Source organism: Chamaea fasciata, unplaced genomic scaffold, assembly GCF_029207755.1.
Source record: "Chamaea fasciata isolate MVZ Bird 193981 ecotype frontalis unplaced genomic scaffold, bChaFas1.0.hap1 SCAF_11, whole genome shotgun sequence".
Classification (NCBI taxonomy): Eukaryota; Metazoa; Chordata; class Aves; order Passeriformes; family Sylviidae; genus Chamaea; species Chamaea fasciata.
This window is the reverse complement of record NW_027094096.1, coordinates 14,505,674-14,518,590: the sequence shown is the minus strand read 5'-3', so window position 1 is coordinate 14,518,590 and position 12,917 is coordinate 14,505,674. Positions and strand designations below refer to the sequence as shown.

The 12,917-nt window shown below is 45.1% G+C and overlaps 1 protein-coding gene across 2 annotated transcripts; it reads right to left on the bottom strand.

Annotated features, from left to right (window-relative positions):
* Window positions 1-534: 534 nt before the first annotated feature.
* Window positions 535-12,693, bottom strand: LSG1 (large 60S subunit nuclear export GTPase 1). 2 transcript variants are annotated; one of them, XM_066193322.1, is made up of 14 exons: window positions 12,605-12,693; window positions 12,399-12,516; window positions 12,032-12,152; window positions 11,365-11,451; window positions 10,411-10,497; window positions 8,251-8,311; window positions 7,511-7,687; window positions 6,033-6,458; window positions 5,636-5,737; window positions 4,676-4,819; window positions 4,243-4,366; window positions 3,566-3,645; window positions 2,766-2,939; window positions 535-1,459 (listed from the first exon to the last, which is right to left on the bottom strand). In XM_066193322.1, the coding sequence occupies exons 1-14, from the start codon at window positions 12,683-12,685 to the stop codon at window positions 1,280-1,282; spliced, it is 1,962 nt and encodes a 653-aa protein (XP_066049419.1). In that variant the 5' UTR covers window positions 12,686-12,693; the 3' UTR covers window positions 535-1,279. The 2 variants fall into 2 exon arrangements, with proteins under 2 accessions (XP_066049419.1, XP_066049420.1); XM_066193323.1 differs by lacking the exon at window positions 12,399-12,516 and having other exon boundaries at window positions 12,605-12,623.
* Between the last annotated feature and the right edge of the window lie 224 nt (window positions 12,694-12,917).

The following is a 12,917-nucleotide window of genomic DNA, read 5'->3' as shown; positions in this document are numbered from 1 at the left end:
TTAGGAACTCAAGAGCAGGCACTCCAGGGGAAGCAGGAGCTGAGGTGAGAGCTCTGCTGTCAGGGGACCCTCTGCATACACAGTGCAAACTGGCTGTACAGGACACACACAAAGATTCACAAAGCCAAAACTGGCTTGGTTGCACACCCCACATTTGCTGTGGCTTTGCTCAGCAGTTGCTTTCATCTCTCCATTCACATTTAAGGCCTGGAAAGTACAGAATTACAAGACAGCAATCCCTTTTTATAGTATCAAGAGACCAGCATCGTGTTATTCCACCACCTAAAAACAAAGCATGACTCGTCTTGGTGAGCTTTTCCAGTCCTATCATTACTCCCAGTGCTGAATAAGAAATGAAGAGCTCTGACCAAGTGCACAAACATTTTCTCAGTAGGGCAGCTGAGAAGTAAACCTCACTTTAATCTGATCCTACATAAGTAAAGTCTTTTTAGCGTCAAATACTCATGTACTCAATTAAAATCTGCTAGTAGACAGTTCTCTGATGTAGGGCAATGAGACAACATGACACACATATAGGAAGTAAAATCTCAAATATACTTAAGGACAAATTAGCACCAGATTTTTAGCCAGTCATATAGAGCCAATGTTTTAAAATACCAGTGGGAAGTCACACAAAAACAACTGATACCAGCTCAGTGTAAAAGATATAAAAGCAACACTTTCCTTGCATGGTGTGCTCTGCTCAAGCTGGGAAACAGGGAGTGGTTACAAATTCTACAGAATAGGGCTGAGAATAGCAGAGAAGGAAGAGGGCAATAAAGATCATTTTACCTCATCTGTCAACACACTAAAGCATTCTGTCAAATCAACAAACAAGCCTTAAAGACAAAAAAAAAAGAAAAAGATGAGCAATAGTGTCTCAAAATGTAACAAACATCACTCATTGAAATTCAACTGTTTAAAGATTTTAGTCAGTTTTACAGGACTTGCTTTGATTGTAAGAGCTATAAAATACATCCTTTATGGAAGGAAAAAACATTCCTGCACAGCTCCATCTGCTCCCATTGAAAGGATGTTTCATCAGCAGTCAAATGTCTGGGCTGGCTTCCAGATAACAGGAACAGCCAGGTCTCCTTTGTTCTCAGAAGGGGTGAACTCCAGCCACCAGAGCCCACTCTCATCCCCTGCCAGGCCAATCCGCTGCAGAGAGCTCCCAGGTGAGCTAGTGATGCCCACTTATCTGTTCTTTTCCCCCTCAATAAAGGCCTGTGAGACAGTGCAGTCCCTGCCCTGAAAAGGCAAGATACTGGTGCCATAGCTAAGCCTCCAGGTGCTTCGTGATCCTGCGGATTTTCTCTTTCTTGTTCCTGTTCCCGTGTTTTTTCCAGGGCTTTCCTACCACGTTGGCAGGATTGGATGCAGTGGCAGGCACGAGGCCGCTCCCAGGCCTGTACCCCATGGCAGCCCGGACCCCCTTCATCAGGGCACGAACGTTCTCCTGGAAAAGGAGACACAACCACACAACCACCAGTGACCGAAGAGAAGATACTCAACCACTGCAGTCTGTCAGTAAAACCAGACACAGGCAAGCTCAGGCCCTGCTCCAGAGCTGCAGGAAGGTCACGGCAGGTAGCCAAAGCCTGCCAGCAGCTCCAGATCTGCCAAGCTGTGCCGGGTCCCCAGAGTCTGCCACTGACATGACACCGTGTCCCAGCCAGTATCAGCTCCAGCACCAGGATGGATCCTCACAGCCTCTGCTCTGTGCACAACAAATTGTCTTCACAAATAAATCTGGCGCCCAGGAAAGCCACAGACCAAAATAAGTTGCTTAAGTCTGGTGTGTGGGCAGCACTGACAGGGCTCGCAGCTTGTGCCAGCACTTTGGGCAGACAGAGCAACAGTCTGGTAATCCCAAAAATTCTTTTCAGGTCACAGTTTTCTGAAATAGCTCACTTTTTTTTTTTTTTTTTTTTTTTTTGAGAAGAGCATGAGTTCTTGTTTTCAAAATGCATGATTATCTTAGCTGTGCTAAACAAATGTGTTCCCATCCAGCTAACCAAACAGAATGGAACATGCTATCCATGACCCATCCTCTTCACGGCTAAAAACCTCGTCTAATCTTTGTCAGGTATGCAGATCTGGTCAGTTATGGATTTCATAGTTCACTGTGTGTCACTAATACACTTTTTCAGTAGTGTAGGGACAAAACAGATCCCTGTGGGATCTAACAAGAATCATACAACTCAAGAGAAATTCCCATTTTCCACTTAATTTTGAGATTTCTTGACTGGATTTTAAATCGGTTTGTATTCTTTTCATCTGATTTCAGACACTGAGTCAAAACCTCCAGGTAGTACTAAATTAATTGTCTTAAAAAAGCTTATCACGTCCTCTAAATACATCAGCTCAGGAAAGAAATGTCAGTTTGAAGGACTTGTTAGCTCAAAACCATGTTCTGGGTCAGTGGCCGTATCATTCCTCCTCGTCTTTCATCCCAGTCACCCTCCTGTTTGTCCAAGACTGATGTCTGATTGCTAATGACAAGGGTCACCCTGCTGACCTCTGAAAAATCATCTGTGCACACCTCATTAGCAATCCTTCTGTCACCTAGGACATTCCCAGTGATTTAGGAGATAATAAAAAGAACAGAGAGCTATTGCGTAGAAATTACATGCAGATCCCACAATATCCAACACCACTAACTCAACCCAGCACACCTCCACCATCAAAAGTGGTTTTCCCCCAGTAACTACAGGAGAGTGCTGCAGCAAAAATCCCTAGAACAAATCTCTTCCAGAAATTACCTGATGGAAAAATGTTTTGTCCACCACATTTTCAATTTGTTTTGCTTTGGTATTTTTCTCAGGCTTCACCTGTCCAGTGGCCTGCAGAGTTATACTGTCAGGGCATCTTTGATGCTGGTGCTGAAAATCATTTGGGTCAATACCAGGAGGTGGGTGGCAATATAACAGCTTCCCCTGTGAAAGCAATGGGACATAGTTATCACAAAAGAAACTTGGAGAGGAAAGAAAACAACTCCAAACCTAAGAAGGGCCTGAAGTGTAGGGGCTCACACCGGCAGACTCTCAGTACATTTTATTTCTTCTCCCAGCCAACGACTGGTTTGACTCCTAAGTTAAAGTACTGTTCCATCTCTACATCAAAGTACCATTTGCAGCTGCAAACAACACAAAGCAAAACTCTCAGAAGCACCAGGGGATCCTATTAAGAAATTATCAACAATGAGTTGCTGAGAGGTGCTGCAGAAGCATGCAGCATTCCGACACTCAGAACAACAGTCCTTAGTGCCAAATATTGGTCCAGCTGTACATTTTGGGTTCATTTCCTGAGTATCTGCCAGCTATTTTGGAGATATTATTATTTATATAGCTGGCACCATATTTTTTAGCAATCACCTTTCTAAGATTAGGCAGCTCAAGAAATTCAAATTATTCTTCTAAAACATAAAAGCAGCCAAATTTAAAGAGTTTTTTGATACCTGGTGATTTTATCCAGAGAAATGGAATTTACTTTATTGTACTCCAATGCAACCTTTAATTCACCTCTGAGAAAGGAAGAAAACCCATATGTAGGAAGCACTTACACTGACATAATCTTTTAACACATATCGAGCTGATCTTGGCTGGTCTGGCTGTCCATGAGCTGTCATAAAGCCCCTCATATCTGAAAGAGAAATCCAAAGTATATTCTGTGTAAGTACAAGAGAATGTTAGTATATTTTCCTCTGCTGCCTAGCCCCCCCATTTGTATTCTTTCTCAAAAGTACTCCCTTAGAAAGAGGCTTCTCTTGGGGAAAGCAGGGGAAAAAAAGGGAAGAATTTTGGTGACTGTAAAGGTACTGCAGAAACATCCTGACCTGAAAGAAATTGTAAGAGCTGACATCTCCCTACTAGCAGAAAACTGCTAGGGTTTTTTGTTTTAAAGGCAAAGAATGAGAATTCACTGCATTTTTCAAAGTCCAATCCAGACACGGATGGTGGGAAGTATGTGAAAGGGTAATTGTGCCACACTAGGGCATTTCACCAATATCTTCCATACCATCACTACATCTGTCAGATGAGACTGGCAAAGCACCACTCCAACACACACAGGAGATGACCCATTAACAAAGACCACTTCTGACAGGAGGGCAGGTCCTGTCAAAGAGGTCCAATGCACAACAAACCCAAGCTGGACCTAACTTTCCAACGTTCTCCTAAGGCCATGTTCAAGACCATGCACACAGTGGAGGTGACAGGTGTTAAAAGGATCATCACTCACATCCATATGCTGTTAGCAGCTCTTCAGCTGTTGGCTTTCGATCTGGGTCCTCATCTTCCCTCGGCCTTATGATATTTATTCCATAAGTTGCTTCCAAAATGTTTCGTGGGATATGCTGGCAAACATAAGCTAGTGAAGGAAACCACTTTGCGATTTACAGTTACACAAGTAATCTTGCCCTTGTCACTAAGAACACACACAAAGAATGACTTTTGGATTTTGTTGCAAACCAGAAAAATACCACAAGTCTGACAACCCAACTAAGTTGAAACGAGATAGGAAAACACCAACACAGCAGGACTGTTTTATCCAGTATGTCCCACCTCCCTCAAAGCATGAGCACATGTGCTGCTAGCAGGGCTGGAACATGCTACTTGGCATACTTCTGATCCAACCCCTGCATGCACTCTCACAAACTCCATGCAAAGGATATTAGAGAAATAGGTGGAACATGGTCCCTCATCTGATCTATAGGCAGAATTCCAGAACAAATCATTTCTGCCTTGGTAGAGACGAAAGATGGCATCACCAGACCGGGGCAATCACAAAGGCACAGGCCAGGCTCCACATACAGGGTCTACATGATAAATAACCCATTAGTTCACTATAGCAAGTCAGTGTCCATGGAGGAAAAAGGAACAACAACAAAAAAATCAAATGCATAGACAAAACATGGATGCAAATGACAATAATCAGAAATTCTACTAACACAGACACCTGCCCTGGTCCCAGCCAATGAATTAAGGAGATGAGATGTGGAAGACAGCAACACTTTCAAAGTTCCTAAATAAGGTGTCCAGATGGGGGCAGCAAGATCTTCAGCTCTCCAGCCTGATGGGAGAGAAGAAAGCACTCCAGAAACCTTTAAGTGTGTTGGACTTTCTGAAACAGCTAGGAGTTTGAGAAGTACAAATCCCACAGTGGTCCCACACCATAGCATTGGAGCTGCTACCTCAAAATCAAAGCCTGATCAACATGAAAACATCAACAAAACTACATTTATTCACAGCAATGATGTAGACAAGGATAGTTTGAAACCTTGACCTTAACCTATTTGGAGGAACACTCACTTTAAAAAGCTTCTCTCCTCATGACTGGTGTTGGAAAAAAAAGGGACAAGGTAACTAAATAAAATCAGAAGATGGAAAAATATGCCCCATTGCACAGCAGCTCTCATGCGTGGCTCAAAATCAAGCACAAGTTTAGAAGCAAGAATTCAAGTTCCAAAATTACACACATCAAGACCACCCCTCTCCAATCTACTCTGCTGGCCACAGTTCAGGCTGGCAGAGTTCTCAGTGAGTGCATGTGGTTGCAACTAGGTCACAATGAAGCTCTCTTCCACTGGGGAAAAAGAAATGATGAAAAGACTGATGTTATTTGTTAGCAGTACCTGGAAGTGTTTTGTACGGCCTGGTGTAGCAGACACCGACACCTTCTTATTTCCAAGGATTGTGTTGATGGTTGAACTTTTGCCAACATTAGGGTAACCCACCTAAGATGACAAAGAAATGAAATGTTAACAGGCAGGGTGATGCCAAAAGACTGACAGCTCTGACACAAAAGTTCTTTAATAAAACTTATTAAAAAAAACCTAGGGCAAGCAGGGGGCACACTGAGCTCCAGGAACTTCAGTATTAATCTTTGCATAAAACCCACAGTGGTTTGTGCTTGCTAGCTTTTGTACCCATACAGGAAGCCAGGCTACAGGATGAATTTCTCCCATGGAGGGCACATGGAATTAAAATTTAGATTAAGTAAGTTCCATTTAAGCACAAAGTCCAACTCACCAGCCCAACGTTTACTTCCCCATCCTTCACCCTTGATCCATTGTGCACAGTTTTGAATATCTCCAGCAGCTCATTTCTCTGTACCAGATGGCTGAAGTTCCTGATGTTGCTGTTCTGCTCCTGCACTCCATGTTGCACTGCAGCACCATCTGTCCTGTTTTCCATCCTCTCTGGAGCAACAGCATTTATGTTGTCACCAGCTTCATCTTCAGAACAGGTTTGCCAGTCCTCCTCTTCCTCATCTTCACAGTCTTCATATTCATCACTGCTGTTATCATCACTCCCCAGAATCTGGTTTACACTTTGCCAAGTGCTGCCTGTGGAGGCTCTTTCTGTGCTACCTTGTGCTGTGTTGTCATCTTCTTGATTGGAGCCTTCATCCTCAGAACTGCTCGGGTGCTCTGCTCCCCCCTCAGCACCCAGCTCCTGTGGGAACAGCAGTTCAGAGGTGAAATGCAAAGACAACACCAAGCCTTGCTGCTGGCTGCAGCTGCTGTCATCAGCCAGATCCCAAGAGCTGACTACTCACTGTGTTTACATCACACTGCGGTTTTTTAGAGCTCTTAAGTAGGGTGTAGGAAAAACTAGCCCGTTTCAGGAGAAAGACAAAAGTATTCCAAGAGGGACTGTTCACAGCTTCTCTGTGAAGTCATTAAGAAGTTCCTCATCAGAATGAGTGTGTGCACACCCACACCAGTTTGGGTTTTTTTAATTATTAAGTGTTCTAAGTAAAAGGAATGAATGTTGTTTTTTTCAAAATGTTCAGAACACAAAGCCAAGTTTGTTTTGCATCTAAATATTTCATTAAACTAATTTCAAGCTGTTTTGTTTTCAGTCAACTCTACACTTCTTCCCTGTAAAGAATTTACATTCAAAAATGAAGATATTTTCACAATAATAGTAGACCTTTTTCCCAAAAAAGAGAAAAGAACTAACACCTCCAGTCTCACTTCTAAACCAGTCTGTAAAAGGATTTTATACAAGGACTCTAAACCAGATGAACAGAGTAGGTATTTTTGGAAGGATATATGGGATATTCCACAGCTGAATGGCCATAATAGAAGAAAGCAGCACCTACTGATAACATGTAATTTGGGGCAGCAGCTTAGTTTGTTCCCCTGGGTAAATGGCTTTCAGGTACTTTAGGTTTTCCAACACCTCCCTCTCTGGGAAAGAAAAAAACCTCTGTACAGATAACCCCATCCCTCACAGTATCCCTCTTGGAAAGGTTTCCAATTCTTTCAATGAGTTAAGAGTTTACAAGCAGGTCTACAAGGGCTGTTTCTGTCTTCTGCACTTTGTTCACCATTTTACACTCCTCACTTTTGTCTCTGAATTGATCCTTCAAATGCTGTTTTCCAGCTGCACAGGTCTTTAAAATAATCCTTTTATGCTCAGGTATGTGACAAGGATAGCTGCAAAGCTAGTTACAAGCTGCAGACAGCACAGACCTGGTTTGAACTGGTCACCTACAGTACCTTTGATTCTCCACACAGCCGTTCACACTCTGCCAAAGCTGACCAGAACACCACCTTGACACCCTCTTTCTCAAAGAACTGTGCCCAAGCAGCACGTTGCTCTTCACTCAGCAAATCTGCTTTGTTGATCAGAATCATGTTCTCCTTGTCATTACTGACTTCCTTAACGTAACTTTCCTAAAGGAAACAAGAGAAGGATCAGTTTGTACTTTGGTTTTGACTCCTTCCACCCCAAGGCAACACAACAGCAGCAAATTACTCCATGCAGCTTGTCTGCTTAGAGCTGTGACAAGATATTAATCAGCACCCTGCAGCAGGAGTTCCTAAGATAACTATTTGAGCAATTTCATGTCTGATGCAGTGTTCTATAGCCTAACATTACAAACTTGTCACTTCAATAATTTTTGATCCTTTGTAATCCTCACCCACTTTTATTCCACTATGCTTTTACATAAGATAATTCCTTTATGTGAAGACACTTCAAGTGGGTAATGAAGAATAATATAATATCTGCGATGTAACATCTGCAGCAGTGCCTTTAAATCCACAACATTCTGTGTGAAATACCAAAAGACAAAGAAAAATAACTTCATGCCAGAATACTTGCATCAATTAACAAGATATCCACTTAGACACAACAGCAAAACAGCTTCAAGGTGGCTGAATGCATTAAACAAAAACATATCCATAAACATTAAGACACAAAATGAAGACAACATTCAAGTAAGTGGTTTACTTACTAGATCTTGACATCTGAACAGAAGAGGGTTTCTGGCATCTACTATCTGGACTACAATATCACTGCAAAAGTAAAGGAAAGCCCCATAAAGTACTCCTTTTTACCTTGCCTCAAAGGAAGCAGTAAAACACAGCAATTATTCACTTTTAGGTTTTGCTTGGAATTTTTATAGTTATAACTATATTATTCTACTAAATACCTTTACTGAACCACAGAGCATCTCAGCAGCCCACCTGCCCAACAGAGCCATGCTTGTCCTACAAGCCAATACTGCTGTTCAGGGTTTCCTCTTTACTTGGCTCACTCTCCTGTACAACTGTACAGCCAGCAAGGGGGAATAAAACATGCCAGTTTTGCCAACCCATCTACCATTCAGAAATGCTCAGCAGGCATGAACCACAGTAGTGGTACTCCATCTTTTAGAATGGTACTAAAAACTGTGATAACACAACTTTATTTCTGCCTATTCTTATCCTCAGCTGTGGCAGGGTGGTTACAGAGAGAAGAGGTGGTTTTCCTACACAGAGAGATATTTTGGAACACTGTTGTCCTCCTTGCATAGAACAAGATGTACGAAGTCTCCACAAATGACCTGCAGATTCTAAGCATTTGATATTGGGTCTTTCCGAAAGTTCCTCCGTACTCTTTTTATCACAGAAAGCTAAAACAATGAAACAATAGCCTTAGACTTCAGTAAAATATATTGCTCCCACATGCAAGCCAGGCCTTGCAACATGCTTTTAGGAAACACCTTCCAAACCCAGAGACCAGGTTGCCACCACATACATGAGCAGGACTCATTAGTTCCACACAGTAATTAAACGCAATGGCTTCAGATCCCAAAGGCATCCATGTTCTTTTGTCAAAAGGAGAGGAAAATTTAACTACAGCCTCTTCCACTAGAACTTCTCCAGGCAAGTAATTTAAAATACTGACATATATTATCACATGCAGATTCTATTTGTTTGATAGGGATTTCTGTTAAGTCAGGACAGCTTTAGAACACCACAGGTCAAATGGAAGAATTTCAAACCTCACTAAGCAGTTTGTTATGTATTAAAAAAATAAAAATCAATAACCCCTCCAAGGGAATAATTTAATAAGCCACATGGGTACAAAGAGTTACAGACATTCAAAGATCAATACAAGAGAAAGGTGACACCATCATACTGGGGTGGGATACAGAGAAGTCACTGAGCCACACTGCTGGGAACTAGTTCAAAGCAAATACATGGAAAAGGCTGATAACAGATCAAATTATCTGGAAAGGTTAAAGGACTGAGTGACTTTTCCCATCACTTCTGAGACAGCATCCTCACTCTACATAAAATAAAAAGCTTCAACAGGAGCAGAAAAGCATTAATAACACATTCCAGTCACCTCAGAACACCCACTGCACATCATGATACCCTACAATGGATGCTCCTGACCAGCACTCTCCCAGCCAAAGGCCCAGCAGCATTCAGTACAAAGCCCCTTCTGTGAAAGGACCAGCTCACCATGACCTCACTGGTGAAGTATTTTTCAATTTTAGGAAAGTGAGATGAGATTATCTCAAACTTAATTACTAGTGAAATTAAATGCCCCAGATAGATTAATGCAGTAAATAGCACTCTTATTGTATTACAGCTCAGCAGAACAAACAATGCCATTCCTGTGATATGACAGCCTGTTGTCTTCTGTGCACTGCTGCAACTTCTCTGTGTGGCAAAGGGCCAAGAACCAAGAGGTTCCTTCTTTCCCAACATTTCTTAGTCCTTTCCTCCTGCTCCTGAACCTCAGCTGCAGCTGTGTGGTTGGGAAAGAGGGGAAAGGGTTAATCTTGGCGAGAGACCTCAAAGGCACATTCTCAAAGGAGGCCTCCCATACTGAGTTACTGGAGGAGGCCAAGAGCAGCAGCCACTGAAGAATCTTCAGGGACTCACAGTGAACCACCTGCAGATAACAGTGCTGAGAACCAGCTGGAACCACTAAGAAGCTGCCCTTCTTCACATCGCATTTTGATCACTTCCAAACAATACCGCTGAAGTGCTGACAATAAAACATTACTAACTTAATATTTTTTCCTGTGCTGAGACACTTGAAGCTCGTCTCAAAAGCTACAGTTCATGAAAGCACATTCAACATAACTTTTTAGAAAGTGGACAGTAAAATACTTTACCTCCTTTCAATGACTCTCCAAAGCTGACGCCAAAATTCCAAGTTTCTTTCAAATGGGGTTAGAATTAACTTTTTCTCTTCCTCGAGGCTAAGGCAAAACAGAAAAAAAATGATGTTACATTTGGTCCATGGCAGGCTGCAACCTCACTACTAGTTCTTCCCTAGATCAAAAAGGCTTTAGTTCTGCAGACAGCAATCCAACCAAACTCATACAGAGGTGCTGTTTCTGATGTTCTTGCAAACAGATCAAGCACTCAGGTACACTGCTGTCAGTGGCACTGGTTTAGTGGTGACACAATGGCTCCTGAAATTGTCAATGCAGAAGTGGTAAAAGATGGAAAGAACAAGAACTCATTAAGAGTCTGCCTGTGAAATTTGAGAGCCACAGTAACAAAAAAGGGAATTTATCCCAGGTGTCAGCAGTTATTTCTTAATTGAGTACCACTTGGAAAAAATAATGAAATCTGTGGATAGGACCTGAAATACCTCTATAAAACCTTTAACCTGGTGTTACCACCACCTGAACAATATTACTCAGGGTAAGCATGTGCTTGCAGGGTGTGAGCAGATACCACCCAACCCTCCAAGCCAGCAGATGCAGGCCCAGACCAGCACAAGCTACTGTATGCAGGCTGGCAGCACTGCCTTCTATTCAGAGCAGCACTGTTGTGTCTCTTAAAAAACACATCCAGTAACCCTCTACCTCACAGGCGAATAAAGAACATCCCATGCCATCCTGAATTATTTAAAAGAACATGCACACACAGACAGCTTTGCAGAGCTGACCACAAAGACATGCTGGACTGTGGCGGGGATGTTCAGCTTTCCAGGACAAGTACAGAGAGCTACTGAATAGACTTTGTTTTATTGGTCCAACAAGGATAAGTACAACCCTCTGCTTCCCGTGTCACTAAATGCCACCAGCTACTTACCCAGCCACAAGCAGCATACTCACTGGGCAAGCTGTCGCCTCCACTCAAGAAAGCTCTCTCTCTCTGCTTGCTTCAAGTCCTCTGCACTGGTTGTCCTATCCCAGTGTGGCCTATAACAAGCATATTTTGGAGTGAGTAGTCAGAAGTAGCAGTCACTCCAGCTACATGACTTGAGGAAACATAAAGAACATAAACATCACACAATCAGCTATGCTGAGGTAACGGTTCAGATGTGCATTCACCTGTTTTCAGCAGCTTTAAGTACACCTTCTTTCCTTGTTCCTTCCAAACTCCATTAGCAGAAAGCATGTACACCAAACACCACACAGCTGTTTTCTTGAGTTAAGATTAATTCTCATCCTTAAGATGAGGATTAAAATCTCTGTTTGTCATTCACAGAGCTCTGGAAAGGCTTACCAGGTCGGCTGCATGCACCTGCTACAGCAGTGCCAAGCTTTGGGCAGGAAAGCCACACCATCAGGCCAGAGAGGCTGGCACTAGCAGCACTCACAAGGCAGACAGGCACATGTGCTGTGGGTTACAGCAGGCTCATGCAGCTTAGTAAGTGGCTTCTCCAAAAGCAGGGTATTTTCAACCTGAAGGCTGTCCTCAGGCTTGCAGCCACAGAGGGATCAGCCACAGAGCCCCACACAGGCAGGAGGCACCCAGGCCCGGCCCTGCAGAACTCACCTCCTTGGGATGCGCAGGAACTCCTGGTTCTCCTGGTGCAGCTGCCGAATGCGCTGGGCCTCCTGCGCTGTGAGCAGCCCCGTGCAGCTCTGTGCAGACACGATCTGGGCATTCAGGCGCTCTGAAGGGAGAGAGAGTCACCCACAGCCAGCTGTCCCCAGCCCTGCTACCCCTGCCCCCCCATCCGGCCCCTGCTGACCCCAGCCCTGGCTCAGGGCCTCACCACCTGCCCCCAGCTCCCGCCCGGCCAGCCCCACTGCCAGCCCCCACTCGCACTCGCTCACCCCAGAAGCGGTGTCGCCCCGCCCGGGATCCCCTCACCAGCCCCCGGCACAGCCGAAGCCCCGGGCCCGCCCCAGCTGCTCACCGGCCACGAAGCGGGTGCCGGCCAGCTCGGCCGTGGCCAGGAACTCCTCCAGCGGGCTCTGCTCGGGCGCCGACCGCAGCTCCGGGCCGCGCTCGACGACCACCTCGCTGGCGTGTAGCTGCCGGGACAAGACGCCACCGTCAGCCCGGGCCGGGCCGGGCCGGGCCGCCCCGACCTCTCTCCCGCCTCCCCGCCCCCCGCCTTACCCATGAGGAGGCGCCGCGGCGCTCCAACCCGCGCTGCCGCTGCAGGCAGCGCCCGAGCCCATCGCTCCGCTTCTTGCCCATGTGCCGCGGCCGCCGCTCCGCCGACGGAAGGGGCGGGCCGAGGGCAGCGCTCTGCCGGCTCGCTGCCACCGCCCCTTCCGCCGCCCGGCCCCTTCCGCCCGCCCCGCCGCGCGGAGCCCCCGCGGCTGCCAGCAGGCGGCGCCACCGCACCGGCGCCGGCCAGCGGCTACAGCCCGTGGCGGCAGGACACCGTCTGAGCCTGCACTAGGGGAGGTTTAGGTTGGACGTTAGG

What these genes read in the sequence shown, in the direction of transcription:
- LSG1 (XM_066193322.1), bottom strand. Translation starts at nt 12,685, where the DNA reads ATGGGCAAGAAGCGGAGCGATGGGCTCGGGCGCTGCCTGCAGCGGCAG. An exon ending in TTCCTGCGCATCCCAAGGAG is followed by an intron (nt 11,452 to 12,031) that starts GTGAGTTCTGCA and finishes TGCTTGTTATAG; the next exon opens with GCCACACTGGGATAGGACAA. An exon ending in ATGTTCCACCTATTTCTCTA is followed by an intron (nt 4,367 to 4,675) that starts ATATCCTTTGCA and finishes TCACTAGCTTAT; the next exon opens with GTTTGCCAGCATATCCCACG.